Source organism: Pristiophorus japonicus, chromosome 8 (genome assembly GCF_044704955.1).
Source record: "Pristiophorus japonicus isolate sPriJap1 chromosome 8, sPriJap1.hap1, whole genome shotgun sequence".
Classification (NCBI taxonomy): domain Eukaryota; kingdom Metazoa; phylum Chordata; class Chondrichthyes; family Pristiophoridae; genus Pristiophorus; species Pristiophorus japonicus.
This window is the reverse complement of record NC_091984.1, coordinates 131,013,222-131,030,198: the sequence shown is the minus strand read 5'-3', so window position 1 is coordinate 131,030,198 and position 16,977 is coordinate 131,013,222. Positions and strand designations below refer to the sequence as shown.

The 16,977-nt window shown below is 46.8% G+C and overlaps 1 protein-coding gene across 1 annotated transcript in view; it reads right to left on the bottom strand.

The window, feature by feature from the left end:
• astn1 (astrotactin 1) overlaps window positions 1-16,977 on the bottom strand; it is a 3,463,295-nt gene that overhangs the window by 68,671 nt on the left and 3,377,647 nt on the right. The window contains exon 23 of the mRNA XM_070888265.1: window positions 4,947-5,082. Coding sequence (XP_070744366.1) covers window positions 4,947-5,082 — 136 coding nt within the window. The remainder of the gene's footprint in view (window positions 1-4,946; window positions 5,083-16,977) is intronic.

Below are 16,977 nucleotides of genomic sequence, written 5' to 3'. Positions count from 1 at the left end.
CTGCATTTCACAGCCTCTCAACTCTGGGTTAAAGATAATTCTCCTGCTCGCTGTCCTAAATATCTGACAATTTCATATCGATGTCCTCTTAGTCCAGATTCCTCAATGACAGGGAACAGTCTGTTTTTATCTACCCTTTCCCATCTCTTCATAATTTTAAAAAGAAAAAGAAAGACTTGCAACTGCATTGAGCCTTTCACGATCTCAGGACGATCCAAAGCACTTTACAACCAATGAACCACTTTTGAAGTGTAGTCACTGTTGTAACATAGAAAGGACCTCTGTCAAATCATCCTGTAACATCCCCTGTTCCAATGACACCCCTCCCCCCCACCCCACCACCACTAATTTTCCCAATCGTTCTTCATATTTCTATTTTCTCATCCCAGTGAATCTGTGTTGTACCCTCTCTGTTGCCTCAACAACCTTCCTATACGGTGGAGCCCAAAACTGCACACATTTCTCCAACTGTGATCGTACTCATGCAACAGGGTTGATGGCGTTAACAGGATTGCTTATGCTGCAGGTCCACTGTTCTGTGCCAGCAATTGGCGTAGGCTGGGCTTTTGCCCTGTTGATCCCAGTCATGCTGTTCAAACAAGATGAAGCCTGTGAGAAACGTACACATTGTGGATAGGAGGGAGGAAGCAACTGGAAGGAATTATCTTGACTTACTTTCAAATACTTTCCTGCATTCAATTACAACGTAGTACTGACAGAGGTCTGGAACATAGTCAACAAGTAAAGCAGGCTGCCAATTCTCCATGTTCATCAAATCCCGCCCCCCCTGCCCACCCTTCTGTTACTATACTCTGGGGTATATCAAGTGCATATTGTATGTAGGCTTCGGGAGCACGATTTAAAGGCAGCGGTGGTCAGCTAGGCAAGAATTGAATAATACCCCCAGTGTGCTGTTTTTTTATATTTTCCAGCCCATGGTTGCTCAGCCCTGCACGCTCTTAGAGTGCTTGGGGCTGCTCTGCGTGTATCGCAGGTACCGTCGACGGCCATACACAGTCTTAGGCTCCAATGACCACAGATTTGGCCTTTCCCTTTAAGGGAGGGAAGGCGTCTGTGAAACCGGTAGAGCTGCACGGGACATTGCTCAGCGCTCTGCTGCTACCATCCCTCTCACTCCTTTATTCCAGAGGTGAAGGGATTGACTTATGTGGATAGGTTGAGTAGTTTGGGCCTCTGCTCATTGGAGTTCAGAAGAATGAGAGATGATCCCATTGAAACTTATAAGATAATAAGGGGGCTCGACAAGGTGGATGCAGAGAGGATGTTTCCACTGATAGGGGAGACTAGAACTAGAGGGTATAGTCTCAGAATTAGAGGCCGTCCATTTAACACTGAGATGAAGAGAAATGTCTTCTCTCAGAGGGTTGTAAATCTGCGTAATTCTCTGCCCCAGAGAGCTATGGAGGTTAGGTCATTGAATATATTTAAGGCGGAGATAGACAGATTTTTGAGCGATAAGGGAGTAAAGGGTTATGGGGAGTGGGCAGGGAAGTGGAGCTGAGTCAATGATCAGATCAGCCATGATCTTATTGAATGGCGGAGCCGGCTCGAGGGGCCAAATGGCCTTCACCTGCTCCTATTTCTTATGTTCTTATGTTTTTATGTTCTTTAGTGCACTCAGGGAAGTGGTAGCACTTGATTTAGCACTCCACTTCCCTCTTAGAGCACTAAACGTGAAGTTCCTGTCGGAATCAATCGTGTAGCGCCCGGCGATACCTTTGCCACCCTGCAAAACTTATCGCCCCCAAACGGGTCGCCACGCAATTTCTAGCCCTTAAATGTTCTCGGAGGGTTGTAGGACTGTAAGAGGTTACAGAGATAGGGATGGGCGAGGACACAGAGGGATTTGAACACCAGAATGTGAATTTTAAATTCAAGGTGTTGCCGGACTGGGAACCAATATAAGTTTACGAGCACAGGGGTAATGGGTGAATAGTACTTTGTGCGAGTTCAGATGCAGGCAGCAGAGTTTTGGATGAGTTCAAGTTTATGGAAAGTGCAAGGTGGGAGGCCGGCCAGGAAAGCATTGGAATAGTCGAGTCTGGAGGTAACAAAAGCATGGATGAGGGTTTCAGCAGCAGGTGGGCTGAGGCAGGGGCAGAGACTTGCGATATTTTAGTGGTGGAAATAGGCAGTTTTAGTGATGGAGAGGATTTGGAGTGAGAAGCTTCGATCAGAATCAAATAGGATGATGCACGAAGTCCGTCACAACAATATATCACCCTTAAAATGACTACTAGGTGAGACACCAACATTGAGCAACACTACTGCTGCCTCATTACACCACTCTCAAAATATTTTCCAAGCAATGTCCATGTTAGAAGAGAGGAATAAAAATATATAATTTGATAAGGGGAACCTACAGATTACTGTGACAGGACCAACCCTGGTTCAATGAGGAGTGCAGAAGATTATGCCAGGAGCAGCACCAGTCATACTTAAAATCTGAGGTGCCAACCTGGGGAAGCTGCAATACAGGATTACATGTATGCTAAACAGCGGAAGCAGCATGCTATAGACAGAGCTAAGTGATCCCATAATCAACGGATCAGATCAAAGCTCTGCAGTCCTGCCACATCCAGTCGTGAATGGTGGTGGACAATTAAACAACGAACAAGAGGAGGAGGCTCCATGAATATCCCCATCCTCAATGATGGCGGAGCCCAGCATGCAAGTGCAAAGACAAGGCTGAAGCGTTTGCAACCATCTTCAGCCAGAAGTGCTGAGTGGATGATCCATATTGGCCTCCTGCTGAGATCCCCATTGTCACAGAAGCCAGTCTTCAGCCAATTCGATTCACTCCACCTGATTTCAAAAAACGCTGAGCACACTGGATACAGCTAAGGCTATGGACCAGACAACATCCCGGCTGTCCTGCTGAAGACTTGTGCTCCAGAGCTAGCCGCACCTCTAGCCAAGCCATTCCAGTACAGCTACAACACTGGCATCTATCTGACAATCTGGAAAACTGCCCAGGTATGCCCTGTCCACAAAAAGCAGGACAAAACCAATCCGACCAATTATCGTCCCAACAGTCTACTCTCAATCATCAGTGTCGGAAGTGCTATCAAACGGCACTTACTCACCAATAACCTGCTCACCGAAGCTCAGTTTGGGTTCTCCTTGGACCACTCAGCTCCAGACCTCATTACAGCCTTGGTCTTAAGAGTGCTGAATTTCAGAGGTGAGGTGAGAGTGGCTGCCCTTGACATCAAGGCAGTATTTTACCGAATGTGGCATCAAGGAGTCCTAGTAAAATTGAAGTCAATGGGAATCAGGGGGAAAACACTCCACAGCCTGGAATCATACCTAGCACAAAGGAAGATGGTTGTAGTTGTTGGAGGTCAATCATCTCAGCCCCAGGACATTGCTGCAGGAGTTCCTCAGGGCAGTGTCCTAGGCCCAACCATCTTCAGCTCCATCATAAGGTCAGAAGGGGAGGTATTTGCAGAGCATTGCAGTGTTCAGTTCCATTCACAACTCCTTAGGTAATGAAGCAGTCCATGCCCACATGCAGCAAAATCTGGATGACATTCAGGCTTGGGCTGATAAGTGGCAAGTAACATTCACGCCACACAAGTGCCAGGCAATGATCATCTCCAACAAGTGAGAGTCTAACCACCACTCCTTGACATTCAGCGCCATTACCATCGCTGAATCCACCACCACCAACATACTGGGGGCAATCATTAGGCAGAAACTTAACTGGACCAGCCACATAAATACCGTGGCAACAAGAGCAGGTCAGAGGCTGGGTATTCTGCGGTGAGTGGCTCACCTCCTCACTTCCCAAAGCCTTTCAACCATCTACAAGGTACAAGTCAGGAATGTGATGGAATAATCTCCACTTACCTGATTGTTGTTGGAGCTGCACTCACTCAAGAAGCTCGACACCATCCAGGACAAGGCAGCCCACTTGATCCGCACCCCATCCACCACCTTTAACATTCACTCCCTCCACCATCGGTGCACCATGGCTGCAGTGTGTACCACCTACAAGAGGCACTGCAGTAACTCACCAAGGCTGCTTTGGCAGCACCTCCCAAACCTACAGCTTTTACCACCTAAAAGGCCAGCAGGCGCATGGGAGCACCATCACCTGCAAATTCCTCTCCACACATCCTGACTTGGAAATATATCACTGTTCCTTCATCGCTGGGTCAAAATCCTGGAACTCCCTCCCCAACAGCACTGTGGGAGTACTTTCACTGCAGCGGTCCAAGGTGGCAGCTCATCACCACCTTCTCAAGGGCAATTAGGGATGGACAATAAATGCTGGCCTTGCCAGCGACACCCACATCTCATGAATGAATAAAAAGAAAACTTAAATCCCAAGAAGATCTGTACAAGAACATTTCAGATGTTATCCATTCTCGGGATGTGGGCATCACTCCCAAGGTGGCATTCATAGCTGATCACTAGTTGCCTTCGGAAGGTGGTGGCGGGCTTTCTTCCAGCTGCTACAATGCGACAGCTTGATCTAACGGAGTGGTTTGTTTGGTCATGTTAATGACGGTGGTGTGCAACTGGGCTCATATAAAGGGTAGACCAGGTAAGGCCGGCAGATTTTCACCCCTGAAGGATATTACTGAACTATTTGTGTTATTACAAAAATTCAACACTTCTGCATATGACGACCAATTTAGTGGCAACTGGCCCATTCCTGCAAGGCTGCTGGTTGACATTACCCAGACTTATTCCACTTAAAATCCTTACACCCAACAAATTGCAACAGACTTTCATCTCATCAGCCTGGACAGGATTTGAATTACAGTTGCAGAGGTAAAAGAGGAATGTGCTAAGCCACTTAACCACCCAATCTTTCACTAGTTCTCCAACAGTGCAGCGCACAGATCCCTCCCCTTCCCTCCTACCTCATTCTTACAAAACAAGTGCTTGTTAGAATGTGCTAAGCATCTACTTACATGTACGTGGTGTCAGGCTCCAGGCATCTGATTATCAAAGATATCGAGTTTGACACCTTGTCTGGAACTTTTCCCAACATCACACAGGGTGTCTTGGATCCAGAGGCAATATCATCTACGAAACTCAGCACTGATTCTGCAGAGAGAGGGACAGTGGAGAATAAAACAAACACTTGTTTTATTAACAAGCAACAGCAGCCTGAGTGATATCACCCAGTACGGGTCAGTTAAGTATTTTCTGCTGAAGGTTATGGTCATGGAAATGCCAACAAATCAATATGAAGAGGATCTTGACCAAAGCCCAAGTTTTATTTGGAAAGAATTGGTGGTCCAGGTTTGTCCACAGCATTCAACGTACACATTAAGGAGCTCACTCTCACTGAGGGCTGGTTTTCTCCACAAAGACATACTTTAAAACAAGGGGGAAAAGTCTTGCCCAGTTCAGTGATGCGCACAGTTTTCTGCCCTTAAAAAAAGTGGGAGAATAAAAGAAAGACTTGCATTTATATAACGACTTTCACAACCACCGGAAATCTCAAAGCACTTTACAGCCAATGAAGTACTTTAGCAGTATAGCCACTGTTGTAATCTGGGAAACGCAGCAGCCAATTTGCACACCGCAAGCTCCCACAAACAGCAATGTGATAATGACCAGATAATCTGTTTTTGTTATGTTGATTGAGGGATAAATATTGACCAGGACATCGGGGATAACGCCCCTGATCTTCTTCAAAATAGTACCATGGGATCTTTTACATCTACCTCAGAGAGCAGACATTGGTTTAACATCTCATCCAAAAGACAGCACCTCCAACAGTGCAGCACTTCCTCAGCATTGTACTGGAGTGTTAATCTAGATTATGTGTTCAAATTATTTGAACCTGCAACCTTCTGACTCACAGGCGAGTGTGCTACCCACTGAGCCACAGCTGACACTCGCTGAATAGTTAAGGGATTCACTGCTGTACGTTAAACAAAGAAACATAGAAATTTACAGCACAAAAGCAGGCCATTTTGGCCCATCATGTCCGCACCGGCCAACAAAGAGCCACACGGCCCTTGGTCAGCAGCCCTGAAGGTTACATATAAACCTTTGAACAATGAACAATTGCAGAAAGGTAAAGAGCCCCCAGCCCAACTAGTCTGCCTCACACAACTGCGACATCCCTTGCACCGAAACATTCTACACTCCACCCCAACCGAAGCCATGTGATCTCCTGGGAGAGGCAAAAACCAGATAAAAACCCAGGCCAATTGGGGAAAAAAAATCTGGGAAAATTCCTCTCTGATCCATCTAGGTGATCGAAACTAGCGCAGGAGACCTTGCTGGGGAACTGCCAGTCGAAACCTGTGCCGTTTCCCAATGGCCGATACAAACGTGCTCACCTTCGGAGCTGCAGTTATTACAGCGACGCGCCACCGAGATCCAGATGTTAGATATTAAGGGAATCAAGGGATATGAGGATCGGGCAGGAAAGTGGAGTTGAGATAGAAGATCAGCCATGATCTCATTAAATGGCGGAGCAGGCTCGAGGGGCCGAATGGCCTACTCCTGCTACGAATTCTTATGTTCTTATATGTTGCTTCATTATTTTTGACCAGTCATCTCATACATTCCTTTTTTACAACATTCAGGCTGAAGACCACAAAACTCCACCAATCTGTAACCAACTGCCTGCACCATAACAGCAGGGCGATCGGGACAGCAGCCAGGGCAGGGGATATAATTACATGGAATTTACAGCACAGAAACAGTTCATTCGGCCCAACTAGTCCATGCCAGTGTTTATGCTCCACACGAGCCTCCTCCCACCCTACTTCATGTAACCCTATCAACATACTCTTCTACTGCTTTCTTCCTCATGCACTTATCTAGCTTTCCCTTACATGCATCTATGTTGTTCGCCTCAACTGCTCCCTGTGCTAGCAAGTTCCACATCGTATACCATCTACAGGTTTGGAAAACAAAACATCAAACCATCAATTTTTACTTCACGTGATTATCTAAAAGACGATTTGTTGCAAAATCCATATCCTAATATCGCAAAACTCACCAGTAACAGGCAGTCACTGAAGGTTAAGGAGAACAGACATTAGTTGATGTTTTAGGTGGGGACCCTTTGAGAACTGAAAGATGTTACAAGCAAGTAGCATTTTAAAAAAGGAACAGAACAAGGGAAAGGGCTGTGGGAGAGGAGAGGAGCGGGGTGGGGTTGGGAGGGGAGGTGGGTGGGGTGGGAGGGGAGCATGGAGAGCGGGGAGTGTAGGAGGGGAGGAAGGTGGGGTTGGGTGTGGGAGGGGAGTGGTGTGGGAGGGGAGCGGGGAGTGCTTGGGCCTCAGCTATTTACAATTTATATTAATCACTTAGATGAAGGGACCGAGTGCAATACATCTAAGTTTGTGTACTTTACAAAGCTAGGTGGAAATGTAAGCTGTGAGGAGAACACAAATAGCCTGCAAAGGGATATAGGCAGGTTAATTGAGTGGGCAATAGTATGGCAGATGGAGTATAATGTGGGGAAATGTGAGGTTATTCACTTTGGCAGGAATAATAGAAAAACAGAATATATTTTAAAAAGGTGAACAATTCAGTGTTGGTGTTCAGACAGATTTGGGTGTCCTAGTACAAGAAACACAGAGAGTTAACAGGCAGGTACAGCAAGTAATTAGGAAGGCAAATGGCATGTTAACCATTAGAAACATAGAAACATAGACATTTACAGCGCAGAAGGAGGCCATTTCTGCCCATTGTGTCCGCGCCGGCTGACAAAGAGCCGCATGACCCTTGGTCAGCAGCCCTAAAGGTTACATATAAACGAATGACCAATGACGGAAAGGCAAAGAGCACCCAGCCCAATCAGTCCGCCTCACCACAACTGCGACACCCCTTATACTAAAACATTTTACACTCCACTCCAACCGGAACAATGCGATCTCCTGGGAGAGACAATATCCAGATAAAAACCCAGGCCAATTTAGGGAGAAAAAATCTGGGAAATTTCCTCTCTGACCCATCCAGGCGATCGAAACTAGTCCAGGAGATCACCCTTGCCATATTCAATTCCTTGCAGTACTTACCATTATATCTGTGCCATCCAACAAAAGGTCATACAGTCTAATCCCAATTACCAGCTCTGGGTCCATAACCTTGCAGGTTATGGCACTTTAAGTGCCCATCCAAACATCTCTTAAAAGTGGTGAGGGTTTCTGCATCCACCACTCTTCCAGGCAGCGAGTTCCAGATTCCCACAACCCTCTGCGTAAAGAAGCCCCCCCCCCCATCTAAACCTTCCACCAACCGAATATCATGCTCACAGGTCGTGGACAAATTTGACTCACTATTTCAACCCGGCATTGGCACTTTCATGGGGACCAAGGTAGTGATTCACATAAACCCGGACACCAGGCCAGTACACCACAAGGCCAGAGCGGTGCCGTACGTGATGCGGGAAAAGATAGAAGGCGAGTTGGACCACCTGCTGAGGGAAGGCATCACCTCGCCAGTCGAATTCAGTGACTGGGCGAGCCCAATTGTGCCGGTGCTCAAGGCGGATGGGTCGGTCAGGATATGTGGTGAATACAAGACCACCATCAATCGGGTGTCACTCCAAGACCAGTACCCGCTACCGAGAGCGGAGGACCTCTCTGCGATGCTATCCGGTGGCAAACTTTTTTCAAAATTGGACCTGACCTCAGCTTACATGACCCAGCAGCTGGTGAGTGAGTCAAAGAAGCTGACCACCATCATGACACACAAGGGGTTGTTTGAGTACAACAGATGTCCGTTTGAGATTTGCTCGGCCGCCGCGATCTTTCAACAAAATATGGAAAGCCTCCTCAAGTCGATTCCAAGGACAGTGGTTTTTCAAGACGACATCCTCATCACGGGTTGTGATACTGAAGAACACCTCCTCAACCTGGAGGAGGTGCTACGCAGACTGGACCGGGTAGGTCTGCGACTGAAAAAGGCGAAGTGCGTCTTCCTAGCTCCAGAGGTAGAATTCCTGGGGAGGAGGGTAGCAGCAGACGGAATCAGACCTACTGCATCCAAAACAGAAGCGATCCAGAGAGCACCCAACCCCATAACACGACAGAGCTGCGTTCGTTCCTGAGGTTCCTGAACTGTTTTGCTAACTTTCTTCCAAAATTGAGCACGCTGCTGGAGCCGCTACACGTGCTCCTATGCAAAGGTCGCGAATGGGTCTGGGGGGACATCAGGAAAGGGCTTTTGATAGAGCACACAATTTGTTGTGCTCCAACAATCTGTTAACGCTATATGACCCATGTAAGAAACGTGTTTTAATGTGCAATGCGTTGTCCTATGGGGTTGGGTGTGTGTTGCAACATATTAATGCCAAGGATCAGTTATAGCCGGTAGCTTATGCCTCCAGAAGTCTGTCCTAGGCAGAACGGGGCTACGGGATGGTAGAAAAGGAAGTGCTAGCATGTGTATATGCTGTAAAAAAAAATGCACCAGTACCTGTTTGGCAGGAAATTTGAGCTGGAGACAGATCACACACCCCTAACGTCCCTTTTGGCCGACAACAAAGCCATAAATGCAAATGCATTGGCCCGCATACAGAGGTGGGCACTCACGTTAGCTGCCTATAACTATACAATTCGGCACAGACCGGGCGCCGAAAACTGCGCCGATGCACTCAGCAGGCTCCCAATAGCCACCACCGAGGGGGCAACCGAGCATGCTGCTGAGATGGTCATGGCTGCTGAAGCTTTCGAAAGCGAAGGCTCACCTGTGACAGCCCGTCAGATTACAGTCTGGACAAATAGAGACCTGCTACTGTCTTTAGTTAAGAAATGTGTCCTGAACGGGGACTGGGCAGCCACGTACGGGGCATACCCTGAGGAATTCAAACCATTTCACAGGTGCAAGGATGAACTCTCGATTCAGGCCGATAGCCTACTATGGGGTAACCGAGTAGTGATGCCTCAGATGGGCAGAGAGATGTTCATCAGAGAACTCGGCAATGAGCATCCGGGCATTGTCATGATGAAGGCAATTGCCAGGTCACACGTTTGGTGGCTTGGGATAGATGCAGACCTGGAACTTTGTGTTCACAGGTGCAACACGTGTGTCCAGCTGGGCAATGCGCCCAGGGAAGCCCCCCCTTAGCCTCTGGTCCTGGCCCGCCAAACCATGGTCACGCATCCATGTGGACTACGCAGGTCCTTTCATGGGAAAAATGTTTTTGGTTGTGGTAGACGCCTACTCCAAATGGATCGAGTGTGACATTCTCAATTCAAGCACATCCTCTACCACAGTCGAAAGTCTACGGGTAATGTTCGCCGCCCATGGTCTACCGGACATCTTGGTCAGCGACAATTGCCCGTGCTTTACGAGCACTGAATTCCAGGACTTCATGGCAGGAAATGGTATCAACCATGTCAGAACGGCACCGTTCAAGCCGGCCTCAAACGACCAGGCGGAACGTGCAGTGCAGATAATCAAACAGGGGATGCTCAGAATCCAAGGGGGTTCCCTACAAAGCCGCTTATCACGCCTCCTGTTGGCCAATAGATCCCAACCACACTCGCTCACAGGGGTTCCACCCGCAGAGCTGCTCATGAAAAGGATGCTCAAAACCAGGTTATCCCTTGTACACCTCACCATGAAAGAAATTGTTGAGAGCAGGCGCTGGTCACAATGTGACTACCATGACGGGAATGCGAGGGCGCGATGTATCGATGTCAATGACCCTGTCTTTGTCCTCAACTACGCTGCAGGGCCCAAATGGCTTGCTGGTACTGTGATTGCCAAAGAGGGAATAGGATTCTGCTAGTTAAACTTACCAATGGACAAATCTGCCGCAAACACGTGGATCAAGATAAAAGGAGGTTCAGCAACCCCACAGAAGAGGCAGAGGAAGAACACGATGTAGAATTCACTCCTCCACAGGTGACCGAACACCGGAACCAAGTGGAGGAGAGCCCAGTCACTGTCGGCAGTCCTGACAGGCCTGAAGCACTGCAAACAGCAGACACTCAGGCCAGCGCCCAACAACCAGAGCCCCAACTCAGGCGCTCTACAAGGGAGTGTAAACCACCAGAGAGACTTAACCTGTGATCCCAATAAGACTTTGGGGGGAGGTGATGTCATGTATTCAACTGTCATTGTAACCCATGTATAAACTGACCTAAGTTGTACACCGTGAGAACATTGACCACTAGGTGGTGAACTTGCGAGAGACACTCCTAACCTGGACTTTCAGGTATAAAAGGGGAAGCTCCACCCACCTTCATCACTTCAGTGCTGGCTAATAAAGGTTACTTATCACAGAGTGATCTTCTCTCAAGTATGGGCCTCGTGTGCATTTATACTATATAGTAAAGACATATTAACTAGATTGATCCCTGGGAGGGTTGCCCTATGAGTAGAGATTGAGTAGATTGGGCCTGTACTCTCTGCAGTTTAAAAGAATGAAAGGTGATGCCATTGAAACATAAAAGATTCTGAGAGGATTAGAACATAAGAAACAGGAGCAGGAGTAAACCATTTGGTCCCTTGAGCCTGCTCCGCCATTCAATAAGATCATGGTTGATCTGATCCTGGCCTCAACTCCGCTTCCCTGCCCACTCTCCATAACCCTTGACTCGCTTATAATTCAAAAATCTGTCTATCTCCACAAATATATTCAATGACCCGGCCTCCACAGCTCTCTGGGGTAGAGAATTCCAAAGATTTACAACGCTGTGAGAGAAGAAATTCTTCCTCTTCTCTGTTTTAAATAGGCGACCCCTTATTCTGAAACTATGCCCCCTAGTTCTAGATTTCCGCACGAGGGGAACATCCTCTCTGCATCTACCCTGTCAAGCCCACTCAGAATCTGAAATGTTCAATAAGATCACCTCTCACTCTTCTAAACTCCAAAGAGTATAGGTCAAACCTGCTCAACTTATTTTCATATGACAAACCCCTCATCTCAGGAATCAACCTCGTGAACCTTCTCTGAGCTGCCTCCAATGCAAGTATATCTGTCATGTATTCAACTATCAGTGTAACCCATGTATAAGCTGACCTAAGTTGTACCCTGTGAGAACAATGACCACGAGGTGGGAGACACTCCTAACCTGGACCTTCAGGTACAAAAGGGGAAGCTCCATCCACCTTCATCACTTGAGTGCTAAGGAATAAAGGACAGGTCACAGACTGACCTTCTCTCAAGCATGGGCCTCGTGTGCATTTATACTGTATAGTAAGGACCTATCAATATCCTTCCTTAAATAAGGAGACCAATACTGTACGCCGTACTCCAGGTGTGGTCTCACCAATGCCATACAGTTGGAGCAGGACTTCCCTACTTTCATACTCTATCCCCCTTGCAATAAAGGCCAACATTCCATTTGCCATCCTGATTACTTGCTGTACCTGCAGGCTAACTTGTTGCATTTCGTGTACAAGAACCGTTAAATCTCTCTGTACTGCAGCATTTTGTAATCGCTCCCCATTTAAATAATAATTTGCTTTTTATTTGTCCTACCAAAGTGGATAACCTCATGATAGAGAATTCAAACAGGCTGCATTTAGACAGGCTGTGAAAATTCACAGACAACAAGTCAGAGATGCTGCATGCATTTCAGCATGTTGCATTAAGGCATCAATCAACTTGACATTTTAGGACCCTTGGGTAGTGAGCCAATAAGGTCAAAGAAGGCGAGTTCTTTTCTGTAAATTGATCCAGGCATAAATACAGCCATTTTGACCATGTGGTTTCAGTAAGACAAAGAAACTGGCAATCAGCCAGCAGTTTGTTACTCTCTGCCAAGATTAAAAAGTTAAAACTACCATCGGAGTTCGTATTTCATTGGAAATTAAGAGATCTAACAGTTTTGGCGCTGCGAACAGGATCGCTGAGGAAAGAAACTGAATTTTGGACATAGGACCTATATCTTGAGGTAAGGACTCCTCTTTTTAAAAAAAGTCCTCGGTCAAAAGTCTAAATTCACCTCTCCTTCTACGCGATTCCGAAAGCCTCCGGTTTGCGAACCCTCTGGTTGGTAGTCACCTCGAGGTCCCATAGACGTCTAAACTTCGGCGGTGTGTTAGTTAATTAATCACCGACCTATTGATCGGCTAGCAAGCCTACGACTCGAGACCCCAGTAAAGAACTCAGTATTATGGCAGCAGGAGATAAGAATAAAGAATTGCCTACGACTGTTAAAGGTGGACAGGCACCACCTGAAGTTTCGCTAGATTTAATTCTCGAACAGTTGAAAGAATACATAGAGCAACAATTCAACTTATATAAAACCTGTATTAAGATCGAACAAAAGTACGGAACCTCCAAAGGACAATGGTCCTTGGATGAGATTAAAAGGGTCTGGGGAAAAACGACCCGTATGAAAAATAAAGAGCGAACTAGATGGTCCCTAGCGGTTATGGGCCAGATCCGAAACCGGAATGAAATTATAATGCGTTCCCAACATGATCGAGAACTGACCAGTACAAAGGATCAATTGCAAGCTGTTTGTGCACAGCTGCGACAGAAAAAGCTTGAACTTGAAAAGCTGGAAGCAGAAGTTAAAGATCTTAAAGGTGAAATTAAAGAATGGAAAAAATCATTAGGTCAAGAGACAATAATAGGAAAAGGAAAATGTATTGATCAATTCCCAGGGTAACCATGTTTGGATAAATTAAAAGCGCAAACCCGAAGACACGACCGAGGAATAGATACGGTTTCTGAATCCTCCGACAATACAGTGTCGGAGGATGATGAAGAATTAGGGGTGCGCTTTGCCCCGTTTAAAAAAAGACGAGTTGTAGTCAAATCAGAAGAGACTGCGGATGAGGGCAGAACCAAAAAAACAAAGAGAAGGGTGTATGCAGAATACTTAATTCATGCTTCGGCAGACCCAGAGAAAATTGATAAATGGTCCAAGGAATTGTCCAATCCAAAGAAAGGGGGAGTAAAAACGTGGGACCAATTGGACCGCTTAAGAAATATATATCAACTTCATCCCTGGTACGGAGTGCAAATTTTGACCATAATGGTGCCAAAAACACAGGGAAGAAAATTGCATGACAAGGTAGATGAAGCTTTGGGGCAGAATGAGCAAGAATTAGACGCAGGATGGAAGGCGATTAAACACTGGCTGCAAGCCTTCAGTCCAGCTAAGACAGACTGGGGAAAAATTGCAGCTTGCCAACAGAAAGGAACAGAGGAGGTCCTGAAGTATGACGAGCGGTTTAGATGCACGTGGCTAGAACATTCGTTTATGAATAATACGGATGAGGAAATGGATGAACAAGTGTTTGAACCCCTGAAAGCAGCTTTCGTGGCAGGTCTAAAGCCAGAACTGTCCAAAATGCTTAAGGTAGTGTTACCGGTCTGGGAAGGTAGAGGGACGACCTTTGCAGCATTGGTGGATCGATGTAACCAATTAGATCGGGATGTGGGAGCTAAAGTCCGAGCTGTACAGGCTATGGGATGGAAATCCCAGGATTCCGATAAACAGTCATTAGGAAAATTACCCGGAAAATGTCATTATTGTGGGAAAGAAGGTCACTGGGCCAAGACGTGCAGGGCAAAACAGAAAGGTCGTGGCTGGGGAAGAGGACGCAGCCAGGGATACAATTCAACCAACAAGCCAGGCTTGTCACAAGATAACGACCTCATAGAAGCATTTAAGCGACTGACAGAAGGAGTTACTTGGGATAGCAAAAAACGATTAGAGCCCACTCTGGCCCCCCTCCTCGCACTAATACAACAAAGGGGAGATGGGCCATATATAACTGTGAGGATGGGCGATAAGGATGTGGACTGTCTTTTAGGCACACGGACGGAATTAACATGCTCACCCCTAAAATATGGAGACTTTTTGCCGTTGGATGGTAGGGCACGTACAGCCTATGGAGTTGGGGGCCATAAAATGGAAATTAAAAGGACAACACCGGTACTTATAGGGCATGGTCCACATGAATTAACCACGCCGGTCAGGATAGGCCCAGTATATCAACCCCTTTTGGGAATGGACATTCTAATCCAAATAGATTCATCGTTGCATTTCGAGGATGGTCGGGTGACATGGTCAATTAGAACTTTGAAGAAAGAAGAATTGAAGGAACACCCGATATGGGCTAAAGATAAGAACGATTGTGGCCTACTCCAGATGGAGCCTGCGTCATTTACAGGGACCAAGCCTCCATGCACTAAACAGTATCCCATCAGTCCAACTGCCAGCGCGGGAATCTTACCGGTTATTCAGCAATTGGAGAAACAAGGGGTGCTTATTAAAACGCATAGCTCCTCCAATAGCCCCGTGTGGCCGGTACAGAAATCTAATGAGACTTGGCGTTTGACTGTCGATTATAGGAAAGCTAACCAGTGTATTGATCAAAAAGCTCCTTTGGTCGCAGATCCCTCCACCATTTTTAATGCCCTCAAACCGGAACATAAATATTTCTCGGTTATAGATATGGCCAACGGATTTTGGTCGGTGCCTCTGGCACCGGAGGTTCAACAGTGGTTTGCTTTCACTGTCCAAGGACAACAGTATACTTGGACCCGATTACCGCAGGGTTTCCACAACAGCCCTACGGTACTCCACATGGCTTTACAAAGCCATTTGCGAGAATTACCTCCCCTGTCATCCACAGTCATCCAATATGTAGACGATATCCTGCTAGCTTCAAACACGGAAGAACAGCATGAACAAGATTTACGAGCTTTGCTGGATCACCTTCGGCTGAAAGGGCATAAAGCCAGCATTGACAAAGCACAAATATCCCAAGAAGAGGTTGTATACCTGGGACAAAAGATTTCACAAGGAAAGAGAGAACTTACCCAGGATAGAACTGCAGCCATTCGGGCTGCTAAAAAACCCACCACTATTCAGGAACTAAGGTCTTTTTTGGGATTGTGTAACTTTAACAGAAATTGGATTGACTCCTTCACACAGCTTGCTCAGCCACTGAATGATATTTTAAAGGGGAAACGTGCCTCTAAAGAAGCCATCACCCTCACTAAAGAACAGCAAGAGGCCTTCCTGAGTTTGAAAAAGGCTTTGTGTTCGGCACCGGCTCTGGGAATCCCCGACAGTGGTAAGCCATTTATCCTGTTTGTTCATGAGAAAGAAGGATATATGACAGCTATACTGACACAAGAACGTAGGGATCGTCAAAGACCTATTGGCTATTATTCGGCAAAACTGGATGCGGTAGCCCTCAGATGGGGAAGTTGCCTTAGGGCCATGGAAGCTACATGTCGAGCGGTAATGATCACTGCGGGTCTAGTCCTTGACCAAAAGCTGATTGTCAAGTGTCCCCACACCGTACACGCTTTGCTGTCTATGAATAGAATGTCTCAGGTGACAGCAGCAAGATGGACCTGCTGGACAGCAGTTTTGGAAGCTCCTAATCTCCATATCGTCCGGGCCAGCCCGGTTAATGCTCCCGATGTCAGAATCGAGGGAGCAAGAGGGGGGAGAATGTGAAGAGCATGACTGTGTGGAGATTTTAAAAGAAACAGAAGAAGCAGCCTTAGCAGCAGAGGAGCCTCTGCACAACCCAGACCTCATCCTATTTACAGATGGTTCCTCCTTTGTTGACAGTGGTATCAGAAAAGCAGAATGGGCAGTTACAACTTTATATGAGGTAGTGGCAAAAGGACATTTACCCTCAGGAACATCAGCACAACAGGCCGAGTTACGGGCCCTGTCAGAAGCATGTCGAATAGCAGAAGGACAGACAGTTAATGTCTACACAGATTCGCGTTATGCTTTTGGAGTCGCTCACGACTTTGGTATGTTATGGCGGAAAAGAGGATTCCTCACTGCTGCTGGTACACCTATCCGAAATGGAAGAGAAGCCCGAGACTTACTGGAGGCCATACAATTACCTCAGGAAGTGTCCATCCTGAAGTGTAAGGCCCATACCAAGGAAAATACCACAGAAGCACAGGGAAATGCCCTAGCTGACCAGGCAGCTAAAGATGCCGCCTCACAGGGCGTTCCTCCAGAAGAACCAACACAGATGTGCAGATTGAAAGCACTCAGGACTCTGACACGAGACCTTCAA